The 16,225-nt window shown below is 42.2% G+C and overlaps 1 protein-coding gene across 1 annotated transcript in view; it reads left to right on the plus strand.

Moving 5' to 3' along the window:
* gnaz (guanine nucleotide binding protein (G protein), alpha z polypeptide) overlaps positions 1 to 16,225 on the plus strand; it is a 44,950-nt gene that overhangs the window by 17,183 nt on the left and 11,542 nt on the right. Inside the window, exon 2 of the mRNA XM_033647365.2 lies at positions 5,102 to 6,440. Within this exon, the coding sequence (XP_033503256.1) occupies positions 5,718 to 6,440 (723 nt within the window). The 5' untranslated portion in view covers positions 5,102 to 5,717. The remainder of the gene's footprint in view (positions 1 to 5,101; positions 6,441 to 16,225) is intronic.

Raw genomic sequence — 16,225 nt, forward strand, 5'->3', positions numbered from 1 at the left:
TTACAAAGAGTAAGCTTGTATTTTTCCTGTAGGCGCTTTCTTAATTAATTTTTGTTTATTTTTTCAAAGTTCCAGGCATTTTGTCTTGCTGTGTTATGCTCTAGTTATTAGGGTTTAGGTCGGCAACAGACCACGTTTTCTTCTACGCTGTGTAATGGCATGGGAAATATTATTAATACAAATTTAATGTGATAATAATATACACTGATTTTGCACTGCTGGCACACTACTTCCTTAGCAATTATCTAAAGTGGTATGACTTCAAAAAGTGCGGAAATGCAAGTGCTGCATATTTCTGAAACAGCAAATTGAAAAGACTTCACACACACACAGCTTTAATGTGTTTCATAGGCTCTCAAAATCAGTGATGTGCATTAACCGGTTTGGCTGGCTATGCCATTTTCAGAGGGTAGTCAGGTGCCTGGAGCCAGGAAACAATGCTCTCCACTCTGTTTGTGTTGTGATGCTTTGTTATGGCTTTGTTCTGCTCTGTTTGTCCTCTCAGTCATTTCAAGAGTGGACCTCACTCACTCTGAGAAATGCTCCCTCCCTCTCTCCTCTCTCTCTCTCTCTCTCTCTCTCTCTCTCTCGCTCTATGTGACAGGTCTGCAGAGTATAGTTTCGCCAACAAAACTAGGCCACAGTATGATTTCACATTTGTTCCTCAGCCAATAACATGCAGCCTGTTTCAATGTGCATCTATTTATCACAGAGTCCCACAGGCATTCACTGCTCCAAATTTGTTTTTGCTTTAAATTTATCACATACTTTGAGATATTATTTTATTTGAATTCATGTCTCCAAACTTATCAGAATTCAGTATTTGTTCCATTAAAGTAAAAGCGCCGCCTCCTGAAAAGCTAATGCACCAAAGCAGGAGCAGAGTAAAACGATCACAGTGTTGAATCTTAAGGATAACAGCACAGATGTCTGGGCAAGAAGAAGGAGCTTTACAGTGGTATGAAAGCATGAGAGGCACCTGCTGGCTTGAGCCTGTTATTTTCCACTGTGATAGTAAATAAGCATTTTATCTGATGTCGTTTTGCTGAGCAGCTCTGAGAGTACGGCAGACCAGAAAGAGGAGAGTCAGAAGTGCTGCGTTGTGTGAACAGTAGAAGATGCTATTGGTTACGACAAAGCACGTCTTAATCCTGCATCCGTTGCCTTTTAAGTAGTGGAATAGTTTGTTTTTCTCGGCGTGATTCTATGTTTGACCTTGATTGTGTCTATAATGAGTCTGTGTGTGTATATGTGTGTGCGCGATGGTGTTAAATGGGTAGGCGTGGTAAGCTGAGGTCTACTCTGGTTCAGGGTCTATGGTAACACAGGACTGCAGAGGGAGAGACCTGGGGTGTGTAACTGTTAGGAGCTGGAATCTCAAGAGGCAGTGCACACAGAATAAGGGTAGCGTGGCAATGGTTGAATGTGAAATGTGCAGGTTAGTGTGCATGTAACTGTATTTACTTTCATTGTTGCTCAGTCAGTTTACATACACTGCCTGGCCAAAAAAAAAGTCACCACCAAAAAAAAAGGTCATACACTCTAATATTTCGTTGGACCGCCTTTAGCTTTGATTACGGCACGCATTCGCTGTGGCATTGTTTCGATAAGCTTCTGCAATGTCACAAGATTTATTTCCATCCAGTGCTGCATTAATTTTTCACCAAGATCTTGCATTGATGATGGTAGAATCTGACCGCTGCGCAAAGCCTTCTCCAGCACATCCCAAAGATTCTCAATGGGGTTAAGGTCTGGACTCTGTGGTGGCCAATCCATGTGTGAAAATGATGTCTCATGCTCCCTGAACCAGTCTTTCACAATTTGAGCCCGATGAATCCTGGCATTGTCATCTTGGAATATGCCCGTGCCATCAGGGAAGAAAAAATCCATTGATGGAATAACCTGGTCATTCAGTGTATTCAGGTAGTCAGCTGACCTCATTCTTTGAGCACATACTGTTGCTGAACCTAGACCTGACCAACTGCAGCAACCCCAGATCATAACACTGCCCCCACAGGCTTGTACAGTAGGCACTAGGCATGATGGGTGCATCACTTCATCTGCCTCTCTTCTTACCCTGATGCGCCCATCACTCTGGAACAGGGTAAATCTGGACTCATCAGACCACATGACCTTCTTCCATTGCTCCAGAGTCCAATCTTTATGCTCCCTAGCAAATTGAAGCCTTTTTTTCCAGTTAGCCTCACTGATTAGTGGTTTTCTTAAGGCTACACAGCTGTTCAGTCCCAATCCCTTGAGTTCCCTTCGCATTGTGCGTGTGGAAATGCTCTTACTTTCACTATTAAACATAGCCCTGAGTTCTACTGTTGTTTTTCTTCGATTTGATCTCACCAAACGTTTAGGTGATCGCCGATCACGATCATTGAGGATTTTTTTCCGGCCACATTTCTTCCTCGAAGACGATGGGTCCCCACTATGCATTGGACAGTTCTTAACCCAATTTTAGTAGTTTCTGCAATCTCCTTAGATGTTTTCTCTGCTTGATGCATGCCAATGATTTGACCCTTCTCAAACAGACTAACATCTTTTCCACGACCACGGGATGTGTCTTTCGACATGGTTGTTTAGGAAATGAGAAGCAACTCATTGCACCAGTTGGGGTTAAATAACTTGTTGCCAGTTGAAAGATAATCGCCCATGCAGTAATTATCCAACAGGAGGCTCGTACCTATTTGCTTAGTTAAATCCAGGTGGCGACTTTTTTTTGGCCAGGCAGTGTATGATTAATTAAGCAAAGTATTCAATGTGTCATTTTTCGTTTTGTTTGTTTTTATTCATTTGTAATATTAAGATTGATGTTACTGTCATGTCAGCGGGTTAAAGGGATACTTTGCTGATTTTTAACTAGTGCTGCATGATTAATCTAATCACAATTGCGATGTCAGGCTGTGCGATTACATAACCGCATAAAAGGCTGCGATTTGCGATTTAATGTAAATAAATGTTAATGTGTGTGCCTGTGAACGTGACTGCCTCTCCTGTAGTGCGTGGAGTTTGTTGACATCACGCCCACAAGCTATCCTGGTGCGTGCAGCCGGCGTGCAGCAGTGACCAACACAGACGCTGAAGAAGAGCATGAGCTCGACCAAGAACAGCCTAGTTGGTGACTAAAAAAAACACGTCTATTATATGGCGATAATTTGGATTCAGGTACGGCGACGCTGAACAGAAAGACGTGCTGTGTAAAAGTTTACAAGTTAAAGTCGCCACGTCCCGCGGCAACACGACCAATCTATATCAGCACTTGAGACAACACAGCACAGGGAAAAGTAAGAAGAGTGCATGCGAGAGAAAGCCGAGCCGTGTAACGTTAAAGACAAAGAGACAACTGAAAGCCGCCAGAGCCTCATAAAACAACATCCAAGCACAGTTAAGCAAACATTTGTAAGTGTCACAGAGAAATCATGGACTCCATAACAAATGAAAAATTGAGCAATTTTGCTCGGTTTCGGCCCACGTGACATGCTGCTGTGTTGTGCTATGGTGTGCTGGAATTTGTCATTTACGTGACAACGCCTGAACGCAACACAGGCTCGCTCCGCTGTGTGTACAGTTCCGTGCTGCGCTGCTGTGTGAGCAGCATGACTGTGCTCAGTCTGTTGATGATCATTGACTCACTGTCTGTCCATAACAATAACTATGTCAGGTCAGTGCCACCCTGATATAATGCAGGGGAAACACTGAAACAAGCAAAAAGACTCATGATACCATTTATTTATTATATTGTATATTGTAATTATATTGTAATCGCGATCGCAATCGCAAATCGCTATATTGTCCACCATAATTGCAATCACACATTTTTATCAAATCGTGCAGCACTATTTTTAACCAGCTTTGCGTCATTACAATGTTGGTAGTATGTGTATATGGACTGTGGTAAACGTCCCTCCATCTTACCAGCGCCCAAATCTTTCTGCTCATCTGTCAACTCAAATCTGCCAGATTATGTTTGTTTCCGCTGGTTCTAGAGTTGCAGATTGATTGCTACAGATTGCACTTTGGCATTTTTGTGTGCTGCCAAAGAGTATAGAGGTGGATCGAGAGAGAGCTGCCCTAACAAACACATCATCTGATCAAACAGTAAAACTAGTAACAGTAAAACTAGTACTGAACAAATATAAACCAAGATTCTGTTAGTGTGTTGTCTATTTCTCACCTCAAAAGTTTTCAGAAACATATTTTAGTTTACTGTAATTCAAGATCGTTTCTTATCAGCCAGCCGCCATGTTGTTTCCTGTGCCAAAATGGCCAAGACCACAATACGTCGCCCACCAGTGGGAGTGTTTATTAGTCTGGTGCAGCACACTGTATTCTGGTAGTTGCAGGTTTTCTCCTCGTTGAGAAAAAGCAAATGCCACGGCCATTTTCCTCAATTTTCTCTTATCATGTAACACCAATTTCAAAAGCATTTGCATCCTTCTTCTGCATAGACAGCCTAGTTTTATTGAAACATCATCTTTCCAGCAGTGAAATACTTTTCTAAAGTGTGGAGCTACATCCAGGAGGCAATTAGCAAAGACTGGAGGCAGGGACAAACAGCAAGTCTGCCTTTCTCATTATAAAATGTGCTCACCAGCATCTCTAAAGCTCGCTAAGTGACACATTGTATCGCGTTTGTTTAATCGGCACAAGTGCAAAAACAATCATTTGTGGTTCATCCATCCACCGAACACTCCTGTGCAGAGTGCCTCTGGCATTACCGTGGGTTGCTAGATTCAGTCGGTGCACACAGGTTAGGTCTCAATACACCCACAACGAAACCTGGCGACCTATTTGTGCAGGGATTTAACGAGTATAATATGTGTTAACGAGCGAGCTTCAGAAGAGATGGTCGACGTATTTCTAAACTTTGAAGGAAGCCAGGTTTGCTTTGTCCCCTTGCTTCCTTGCTAAGCTAGATTACCTTCAGGCTCCAGCTCCCACTCTAATACACAGACATGAGAGTGCAATCAATGCTTTCATCTCCAAGAAGAACCAAATGAGCTTATTTTCCAAAATGTTGAACTACTTAACAGTGATGACTGTGCTTATTTGTCTTGTACATTCATGTCTCTTCTCTGTCTTGTGTGTTTGGCAGACTCGGAGGCCTTCAGTTGCTGGGGAGATATCAGACCACAGAAGAAGCAGCAAAGTTTTTATCAGGAAGATCAAGCAAAACAGGCCAATTTCTAACTGAGGTGGATGGTAGCAGAAGCCAAGCAAGGGCAACGTACCACAAGAGCCATGTGGGAGGAGAGTGAGGGAGTTTTGCTATTCTCACACATCAAGCCCAAACACTTTGTCTACTGATATACGCTTAACGTTCTCCAGCACTCTTCCAGAGCTTTTCCTCAGGGGGAGCCCCTGCTATGAACCCCAGCTCCGTTGGCTTCAGCAGGCAGTCCAACCTCAGTGCCAGGCTCTGTGTGGGCATCCCACAAGTCTGGGTTCTGCCCACACAGGACTCACAGACTGCCCCAGAACAAAAAGAATGAAATACTCCTGAGTCACTCCTCTGTGTGGTGGCTCTCCTGTCTAGTGTTAAATTGGTCTGTTGTGAAGCTGTCTGCCTCTTTACCGACAAGTTCCTATCTTTAGTGAAAACCCTCTCCAACTCTTCCACCAGCCCCTTCTAGGTCACCACTTCGTTATAATTTGCTTTCCCATCAAGCAGCAGCACGAGTTCCTTTGTGCTTACCACGTGGTGGAGGACCATGGGATGCCGTCAGAGCTCGGAGGAGAAGGAAGCGGCGCGGCGCTCTCGGCGAATCGACCGCCACTTGCGCTCAGAGAGTCAGCGGCAGCGGCGTGAGATCAAGCTGCTGTTGCTTGGCACCAGCAACTCGGGCAAGAGTACTATAGTCAAGCAGATGAAGATCATCCACAGTGGAGGCTTCAACCTGGAGGCTTGCAAGGAGTACAAGCCCCTCATCCTGTACAATGCCATCGACTCTCTCACCCGCATCATCCGCGCCCTCACCACTCTCAAGATCGACTTTCACAATCCTGATCGTGCTTACGATGCTGTGCAGCTCTTTGCCCTCACAGGGCCAGCTGAAAGCAAAGGGGAGATCACTCCAGAGTTGCTGGGGGTCATGAAGCGTCTGTGGGCTGACTCAGGGGTCCAGGAGTGCTTTCAGCGATCCAATGAGTACCACTTAGAGGACAACACTGCCTACTACCTGAATGACCTGGACCGCATCTCTGCACTCGAGTACATCCCAACTGTAGAGGACATCCTACGGTCCCGCGACATGACCACCGGCATTGTGGAGAACAAGTTCACCTTCAAGGAGCTCACCTTCAAGATGGTAGATGTGGGCGGACAGCGTTCAGAGAGAAAGAAGTGGATCCACTGCTTTGAGGGCGTGACTGCAATCATTTTCTGTGTCGAGCTAAGTGGCTATGACCTCAAACTCTACGAGGACAACCAAACGGTAAGAAAAATCTGTTTTAAAGGGCCCACATTTTCACCCAGAGTGTGTACGTGTATGCACATGCACACATGGATGCACTAACACATGCTTTCACAGAGCAGCAGCCACTCAGTGTAAAATAGTAGTCTGAGGAGAGAGGAGGCAGATCTCAATCCAATTTGCACAAATTATACAAATGTTCTCTCTTAATAAGTTTTCACACCATTTGTGCGAAGAGGTGCAGCTTCTATCTTTCACAATGAATTAAGATAAGTGGCGAGAAATATATCTCTTTTGTGAGACAGATAATACCTATCTGACTTACTGCAATGATCTCAGATACCAATAATCTTGTTATCTAGGTTCTAGTCCACGCAATTTCTTAAAAGCATTAGGTGCACAGGTAAATAAAGAAATATTCGTCTCACATTATTATTTACCCTACCAATCGTTCTTTACACAGAATAAAGGCAAAATGCCATGAGGTGTCAGTCTTATAAAACAAGTTGTATAAAATGGTGAGAAACAAAGAGCACACAAGGCTGTTCTGCTGTGTCACTTCCTCTCTGTAAATCCCCACCGTCAAAACGACATCCATGTGGTTACACTGATATAGAGATTACATTTTGTTTGTGATCACGTCACACACATACTTGCTAAAATAGGAGCTATTTGAAATGAATTAGAGGTATATTCAAAATCATTTTTGCATACTGTGTTGTGTTTGGGTTTTTTTGTCTTTATCAAAGGAAGGAAACTGAACATTGAATTTAGCTGCTAAAAATAAGGAATTAAAAATGTAATTGTTTTCCTAGCATTTCATTTCAGTAGATCAAATACTCTTTGTCTGCCCTTTCCATTTTATTTCAATGATATCTGTTCACTTTGGTGGGAACAAATGCACAATCTTTAGCTTACTGACTCCTAACTGACTACTGATTCCTATACCACCAAACTGCTGCACAGCTTATAACCTGAAGTAGTAAACAAAGTGTTAGAATTCATTCTACTAAGTGGACTGTTTATTGGATCTTGAGGTAAGGTCTACAGCTACAGGATGCAACTACATAACACTTTAACCATGCAAAAATAAAATGTCTACCCAATTTTAGAGATCAGAAGTTGCATCAATGGTATTTTCTGTTGGAAAGAAGACTAACTGATTTGGAGGGTTGCCACAGATGCCAGAAAAACTCTCCCACCCTTTTTGTTTGATGATCACTACAGCATAGGGTGACTATTGATTGGATATACTGCATGAATTAAAGCCACTACTGTCTACATAAATTACACATGCACCGTTACATAACTGATTGACACTTTACCCACATTGGCTATCTTACAAATAACACAATAAAGGGATTAATGTGTTTTTTATATGCCCCTGAGCCCCATTGTTGGTCGCTGGGTGATGTGTGGCTACTTAACTGCAGGTAACTTAGTAACAATTGCTAACATTCGTGATGGTTAATTGAATAGCATAGTGACAGTTCAACTGCGAAATGAAGTTTTGACATTAACGTTACCTTTTCATGCATGTCCTTACTGAAGTGAAGTGTTTTTATTGGTACGGTGTTTCAGTATAAAAGTTTCCCATCAGCTAATGGGAACATTAATGGATGCAAAGTTAGCAAGTGGAATATAACCAGAATATATGGGCTGTTCGCTAGGTAATGCATGGAATTTATGCTCACTAACATTTTGGCAGTAATTTAGCATAACATTGCAAGAAGACAACCCTTCATAAAATTATCATTTTCATAACTCTGACAAAAACTATCACAATCTATAGTGATATAGCCTTTTTTTTAAATAAATATATTGGGGATGCCACCCCTGTAGTGGTTAGCACTGTCGCCTCACAGCAAGAGGGTTCCTGGTTCAACCCCAGGAGGAAGCCCTACTGTGCAGAGTTTGCATGTTCTCCCCCTGACAGTGTGGGTTTTCTCTGGGTACTCTGGCTTCCTCCCACAGTCCAAAGACATGCAGGTTAATTGGTGACCCCAGATTGGCCATAGGTGTGAATGTGAGTGTGAATGGTTGTCTGTCTCTATGTGTCAGCCCTGTGATAGTCTGGCGACCTATCCAGGGTGTACCCCGCCTCTTGCCCCACCTCTTGCCCAAGTCTCCATGACCCCCCCCGCAAACGTCAAGAGGATAAGCGGTTACCAAAATGGATGAATGGATGGGATGCCACCCCCTCCCATATATATAAATATATATATATATATATATATATATATATATATATATATATATATATTAATTTCTACCTTGATTAGAGTGCTGAACAGCAACTCTTTCCTAATGTAAAAAGAAAAAGACTCAAATTGCAGTGGGCAATTTTCCTAATGTCCCCACAGGGCACCCAGGACCACTTTCTACACCCTTTTTACGTCATTTTATTCTCATCCTTAATAACATAACTACTCTCTGTAATTCATCTACAGTTAATTCAGTTTTGCTTAATAAATATACAACATTTGGAAAGCCTTATCCAAATTGTATAGTCCATATCTAAAGCTCTTTGGCTGGAGGCAGGAATGGATTGATTTTGTAGAAACACATTCACTTAATGTGGGAGCAAAGCTATTTCAGATCTGTCTGAATGAAGAGAAGAGAGCGGCCAGTGTTTGTTATCTCCCCTTCATGGTTCTGGAATTTGAACGATTTGCTATCTATAGCATATCTGCTTTGTTATCTAGTGTTTTGGAATAGCTGGGTAGTTATTGCTTGTTTAACTGCCTTTTTTGATAATGAAAGCTCAACAATAGATACTATTCACTTTTATTGGTCGAGACCAACTATGAGAGGTCTGCTATTTTCTATTTTTTGACAGGCATGATCACATTTTTTTCCCTAAAGAGGTTCCAGTATCCATGCTCACCATGATGTCTTTATACACAAGAAATAACTTGAGAACAGAGGAAACTTTGTCCTTCCTGTAACTGAACTGGCCTGATAATTCATGGGTTACCCGGATAAAACAGGAAGTACACTGTGCCGGGTTGGAACATGAAATCAATTAGTTTTATAGGTTAAAAATAAAGTCTGGAGGAGCAAAATGCAGTGTGGTGTTAATTGAGTTCACAGAATAAAGTGTGAGGCTGTACCTGTGAGAATTAGCAGATTGTGAAGGCACTGTGTAGCAATGGGAGTTCACAGGTGCAAGAAAAAACAACAAGATAGGAGAGGAAGAAGACAGCAATGGATCAAAACTACCAGAAAGAAAGACATCATTAAATTAGACCAGCCATACTGCAGCAGAGCCAACTATGAGTACGATTTCTGCAAAATACTGTCATTTTCAGGGTTGGATTGTGGTTAATTAACGACTTCCTCTTCAGTTTTATGTGGTCTAACAAAAACAGGGTTTCTTCTGTTGGTGAACCTGTGACATAGCAGGACTGACATTAATGCTGGCTGTAATTTTCTGAGTCCAGACTGTGATGTGCTGCCTTATCTGATTCAAGTGAAACCCTTTCTCAAATAGCCTGTCTTTGTGTTCCCAATAACTGCATTAGCACAGACACTCACCAGACATCAGCGGAATGTTACTGTAGGCACATCTTGTACATTTTTAGATTTATATGTACTTTAAAGTTCTTTATATGTTTGTTCTTGCTACTGCTGCTTTGTCAGTGATTAGCCCATGTGCATGGTGTTATTCTTTATAACAAGACTGATGCTATTCATATGCAGTCATCAGTACTATCAGCACTAACCCTGCCCTGAGTCACAGTGCCGACCACTGAGTCACACCAAATAGTTGTACTCGGCAAAATTATTGGTAAGAACATGTAACTGATAAAATACCATGATGGTCAGGCATTTAGCAAATTGTTTACTTGCATGGGAACTTTGGAAGCTTGTTAGCCATATTCAGTGCAAGCCACCTGCATCTATACTTTGAGACCAAAACCAAAGCAAATAACACACCACTGATAAGCAGTTATGTTACTTTAATTTGAGGATCTGCATTGGAAAGCAAGCATATAGTTGCATACACCAAGTTTGTGCATGTTGCTCAAAGACTGGCAAACTAGTGACTCATTTACCAAAAACTGTGTACCACTACCAACAAGGGGTGTAGTCCTGCCAGAGCACTCTGTAACGACACTCCATCACTTTTTTTCTCCAAGTGAAAAAATAAAAGCAATCCGGTTGAAATTCTTTCACATTTTTTCAGCGCTTGAAGATCCAATCATCACTAAAGAGAGAGTCATGCAAGAGAGACAATAAGAACAATTGAAAAGGTCAAAGTTGTTCACATTTAAGGTGTGTGGACTGATTCACAGCGTCAACTCATGCACTGAGTGACATGCAGGAAAATATTCCACCTTGAAAGTTGCTGGTAGGTTTTATCTACAAGTGCACATCACACACTGAGCGGGCCGCCTGTTAATGACGCTGTCGCCAAAGCAGTAATGATTGTGCTAAGTGGCTAATGGGCATGTAGCTACTTCCATATTTCAGATGATACGTCATGTCTGTAGTCGACCAATGAAGATGAGTTTACATATCACCTTGGGTTCGTCCTTCACCTTCTCAAAGTGATGCCACACTTTGGATTTCCTGCCCGACATGTTATTAACTAGCCTGTGAAATAACCACAGGTACCAGCCCTGTAAATTAACTTGACTTGTCTGACTGCTGAGCGTGGCCACTTCCTGTGTCTGTCCTTTCAAATTAAATTCCCACATGGTCCAGTCATATAGGTTTTGATTTATTTTGATAAGGTGCATCTCCTAATAAAGTTTCATGGTTTTTGTTTTTGGTTGGTTGGGGGTTTTTTTTGTTTTATTTTTTGTTTTTTTTCTGCAACTAAGCGACCAATGAAATCTTGACGACTGATGTCCTCTCTGGTCGACGAATGTTTGGTCAACTATTAGGGGGCAGCCCTACATGCATACATACGCACTCAGGTACAACTGCTATTTGCTAATGTATTATTAGTCATGAGCTCAAATCTTTTGGTTTAAAGAAACTGGTTTAAAAATGCTAAATGTGTGAAAAAATGTGCCAAAATCAATGACTGCAGATTCAACACTATGTTGACAGCAATAGCACATAAATCCAAATTGAATATTCATGACTTTCAAGACGTCAAAACCAACACACCCATCGCTAAAAAAAATCAAGTCAAGAGACAGGGAAAATTTTAATTTTGTAGGGCACATGTAAAGCCAGAATTATATATAGTAGGATATATATTATATAATAAGCAATGGTTTTTGACAGCATCCTGTGCCCCCAAGTATAATTTTATCCATATACAATATATACTGAATGCATAGAACATGCATAAATGTGCAGAAGTGTATCAGGATGCAGGGGCTTATTAAAGTATGACGTGCAGAGATAATCTACTCACACACATTTTAAACTGAATATCACTATTCAGAGGGCTTGTAGTAGTATTTTCTATTTAGTAAATTTGAACAGTCAGTGACAAAGTACTCGTACAGTAGAGGCACATTTATCTCATGGCTGAGATGTTCCAGTTATTTGCAGTATAATGTAAGCTTAACATTTATATAAAAGCCCTCTGCAGATTTGTGAAAGAGAGGCTGTACGAGCATTCAAACCACGTAATGGTGGGAATACAGGACATCAGGCCACACCCTTGTAAATCTACAGCACCATCAGGCTGACAGGATAATGCAGCAGCAGTTCTAAATGTCACAATCGCTGTACATCTAATGTTAATGTTACTGGGTTGAGTGCAGGTATGTCACAGTGGTTCCTTTGACAACTACACAAGGCTCCTCAGTGGATTCCTGCGTCTTGGAGCCACCCATTTCCATAACCACTGTCAGCTGAGACAACATTGCTGTTACCTAACACATAGTGTAGCCTCTACATGCTCAATACATCTGCACTATGAGACAGAGTGTTTGTATCTGTGCACTGTATGTCTCTGTTTATAGATTGTATTGCAGCTGATGGTACATAACAGCGGTGAAACCAAGCATCAGTTAAGATTAATGTTAGATAACAGGTGTAATGAAGGTCAGTACAATGTGAGGGTAAAGGACTGGGTCATTAAGCTGACCCTGATTCGGGTGCAAAGTGAGAATACTAACATGCTACTGTTGCATAGAAAATAAGAGAGATATAAGCAGATATTTCCCTCAGAATATACAAACCAATATACAATATGAGATACTTCAAATATATCCAAAAGCCTAAAGTATGTCATGCAGAAAATATGCTTCTAATACACTTACTAGCAAAAAATATGCCACCCTTTATGCTCCAAGTACACACAAGACAACACATTTCAATCTACCAAAAAACTATTAACAGAGCAAAAAAGTATTACAGAGACTAATCTCAAGGGAAATGTGTACATAAAAAGAAAATGTCTTCCATCTGTTCGCTGGGTTCTGTACATAAATGAAGAGCAGATTTTTCGATAAAGAACAAAAACTTAACCACATCCTTGCCTCACACTTTCGCAAGGTACCTTGGGGCCTAACCTTTGATAAAAAGGAAAACTGAAAGTCGTATTTATTAGGTTGTAGAATACACACACTAGATTTAGCAGCTTGGAGGCATGACCTATGTCTCGTGTATTGATTTAAACTTCCCATGAAGAAACAGATCAGAAATTTTGAATTCATTTGCAGTAAAAATATTGTACAGCGATTACATTGATTGCTACTTAACAGCTCTTCTACAGTAATGTTGTAAAGTTCTGCACTGTTAAGGGGGAGTTGTCATTTTATAAATTAGTCTTTACTGCCTTAACAGTGGAGGTCATTTTCCTCTAGCGTGAGCGATATTTACTCCTTGACTCAAAGAAAATGCTGACATCTGATTAAGAGGCCTTCCTGTCTTCATGTAAGCAGAGCAGAGATGTCTATGACCTCTTTTAGCTTGGCTCTAACGCAACTGAGTCAGTAAGTACAATGTATTCTTTCTAATATGTCTGCATGAAAAACAGCTAATTAAGTTATGTGAAATAAACCTTTGTGTGATGAAAAAAATCATTCAGCACAACAAAGTCACTGATTCAACTTTCTGGACCAGAGATGACTCATCAAATTTTAGATCAAGTGCAGTTCTGACTCTTGTGTCTCTAAGTCTAGAGTCACAGTAGCAGAGTGAGCATGTTTAAGTAGAGACTCCATGAGTTATGTATTATCTACTGGAAAACAACACAGCAGGGATCAAAGCTGGGGTTGGCAGAAATCTGGAAAAAGGCCACAAAAACAACGACAACAACAACAACAACAAGAATCGGCCTAATTTAAAATTACACCCTCCCCCTGCAGCTCTTCCCTGTCCTCTTTCTGTCTTTGGCCCCTCCCACAACGAGACCACAAGCATGAGCTTCATACAGTAACCCAGTGTCTTACTTAGTAGTACAGTTGCACGCAGCACATTCACTCAACCCTGCCCTGCTCTCTCTATTCATCAGATCACAAATAAAACAAGAATTAGCTAGCTAACCACCTCACAGTCCCTCCGCCTTAATCCCCGCTGCTGTGGGCTGCTTTTCTGGAAGGAGGGTGGATAGAAGCTTGGGAGACGGATCTTCAGGCTGTAGTGGCTCTACTTTGGCCAACGCAAACTCTCCTGAGTAGTCGAAGCTGTTGGTCCGGCAGAGCTGCAGATTGCACTGGCTGGATTCGGGTGGCTGCAGCCTCTAACTAAAGGCCCGAACAGACTCTGCGGAGGTCCGCGCAGACTCAAAGCAGACATCCGCAAGCCCTGTGCGCGCAAAGCTCAGATTTTACGACCGCGTGGACTCCACTCCGTGCACCAGTGACTGCTCGGCATGTATTTTTCACATCGCAGGATTTTTCACGGACATTTTTACAGGAAACTACAACGTGGAAGTGCGCTCGACTATGAAAGCCCGAATGACTGCGGACATTCCTTCTGGAGTCCGTTCTGCATACGTTCCGCCCGAGTATGTTCGGGCCTTAAGGGTCAGTCTCCACAGCTGCTGCCTGCTTTCCCGCTAAAATGTTCTGTAGTGGTGGGGATTGAGGCGGACGGCACACTGTGATACACTCTCCCCCTGCAGCTCTTTCTGCTCCCCTCTCTGTCCTTAGCCCCTCCCACCAGACGACCACAGGCATAAGTTTCATACAGTAACCCAGTGTTTTCCATACATTGATTTATTTAATCTTACTTCATTGTACAGTTGCACGCAGCACATTAGCTCAGCCCCTTCTTGCCACAAATAAGACAAGAATTAGCTAGCTAGACACCTCACGGTCCCCCTGCCTAGCTCCTCCCCACTGTGGACTGCTTTTCTGGGAGGAGAATAGGTAGACGCTCAGGAGACAAAGCTTCAATCGGCGGCTGTAGCGGCTCAAATTTGGCCAACGCAAACTCCCCTGTAACGACAGCCAAAAAAGTTTGTTGATCCGGCGGGTAGTCGGGGCTGTTGGTCCTGCTGAGCTGAGTTTGTGCTGGTTGGATTCGGGTTGCTACAGGCTCTAACCAAAAGCCAGTTTCCACAGCTGCTGCCTGCTTTCCTCCCGCCAAAATGCTCTGTAGTGGTGGGGAGTGAGGCAGAGGACACACTGTCATTCAAGGCTCTAGCTAACATTAGCTACATAAACATGAACAGCTGTTAGCCTTTGGCTTTGGGTTTCAGCAGAAACCTAAACTTTCGGGTTGCTTTGCAGTGGAGGTACATGCACATGTATGTGCAATTGTAGAACAGACAATAGAAATGCCCTCTCTCTGAAATGACCTGTGATTGGCCAAAGTCTACCATAACGGGCTAGGTTTAATAAAGGCTAAAAACAGAGCCAAGAGGAGGTGCAGAAGTCTAGTTTTCACTCAGACCACTTGAATTACAATACACTCATAGTTTGTTATGGGATCTCTGCCCAATGATGCCAAAATTAAACTGCCTACCCCAGCTTAAAGGAAGTCGATTGGAATCCCTAAAGGTGGTTAAATTCAGTTGGTTTTACAACTTTCGTATTTTGAGACATTCATCCATTTTTATGTGCATGCATATGCATGTTGATCGCTGATTAATAAAAATCAGTCATACTAACAAAAGACCACTGCTTTGAAGATTCCTCATTAGATGAAAAAGGTGTCGTTTTTATCATGGTTGGCTTCTGTCCAGTGATCATATCAGTGATCTAAACCTTCACAACTTCATACAATCTCACACGAGCAGAAAACAAACTTCGTCCGAGCAGATCGACAGCAGTTCAGTTTCAATGCACCAGCTCACACAGGATAGAAAATACACCATAATAATTACAGTACAACATTTACCCATCAACCCATTCCCTGATGCATTTTCCCTGTCCCATCCCTGTCTTCATAATGAATCGGTTGCCGTGGTTACTGTTGCTTAGCAACAGGCCAGTCAAATGCTCCTAATCCTGCACTGTTGACAGTGAGCTGTGACTAGGGAAGGGAGGATGAGAAGGGGAGAGGAGGGAAGACGAAGGGAGGGGGGGTGGTGTACAACAAACAGCAGCACTGGAGAGAATAGATAGGAGGTGTATATGTGCATGCGTGTATTGTGTGCCCGTGCAAGTGTTTGCGGCTACATTATTATGAATGTGTAGTGCAGGTTTATATGCAACGGCTGAGTCTGAGCAACTGCAGTGAATTCTGTGTGTATGTGAGGTGAAAACGAAAAGCCTAGATGTGAGGTTAACCGTTGTTTAAGCTTGTGTTAGCCAAACATCAAGGCAGACACTGACTGCAGTGTCAGCTCCATTTCTATTGTCTCAATTATTATTTTATTAATCTCTCAAACAGGAATTAATTACCTGTCACATGAAAGACGACTCGAAGTTAACTACTGGTGTTTC

Source organism: Epinephelus lanceolatus, chromosome 19 (genome assembly GCF_041903045.1).
Source record: "Epinephelus lanceolatus isolate andai-2023 chromosome 19, ASM4190304v1, whole genome shotgun sequence".
Taxonomy (NCBI): domain Eukaryota; kingdom Metazoa; phylum Chordata; class Actinopteri; order Perciformes; family Serranidae; genus Epinephelus; species Epinephelus lanceolatus.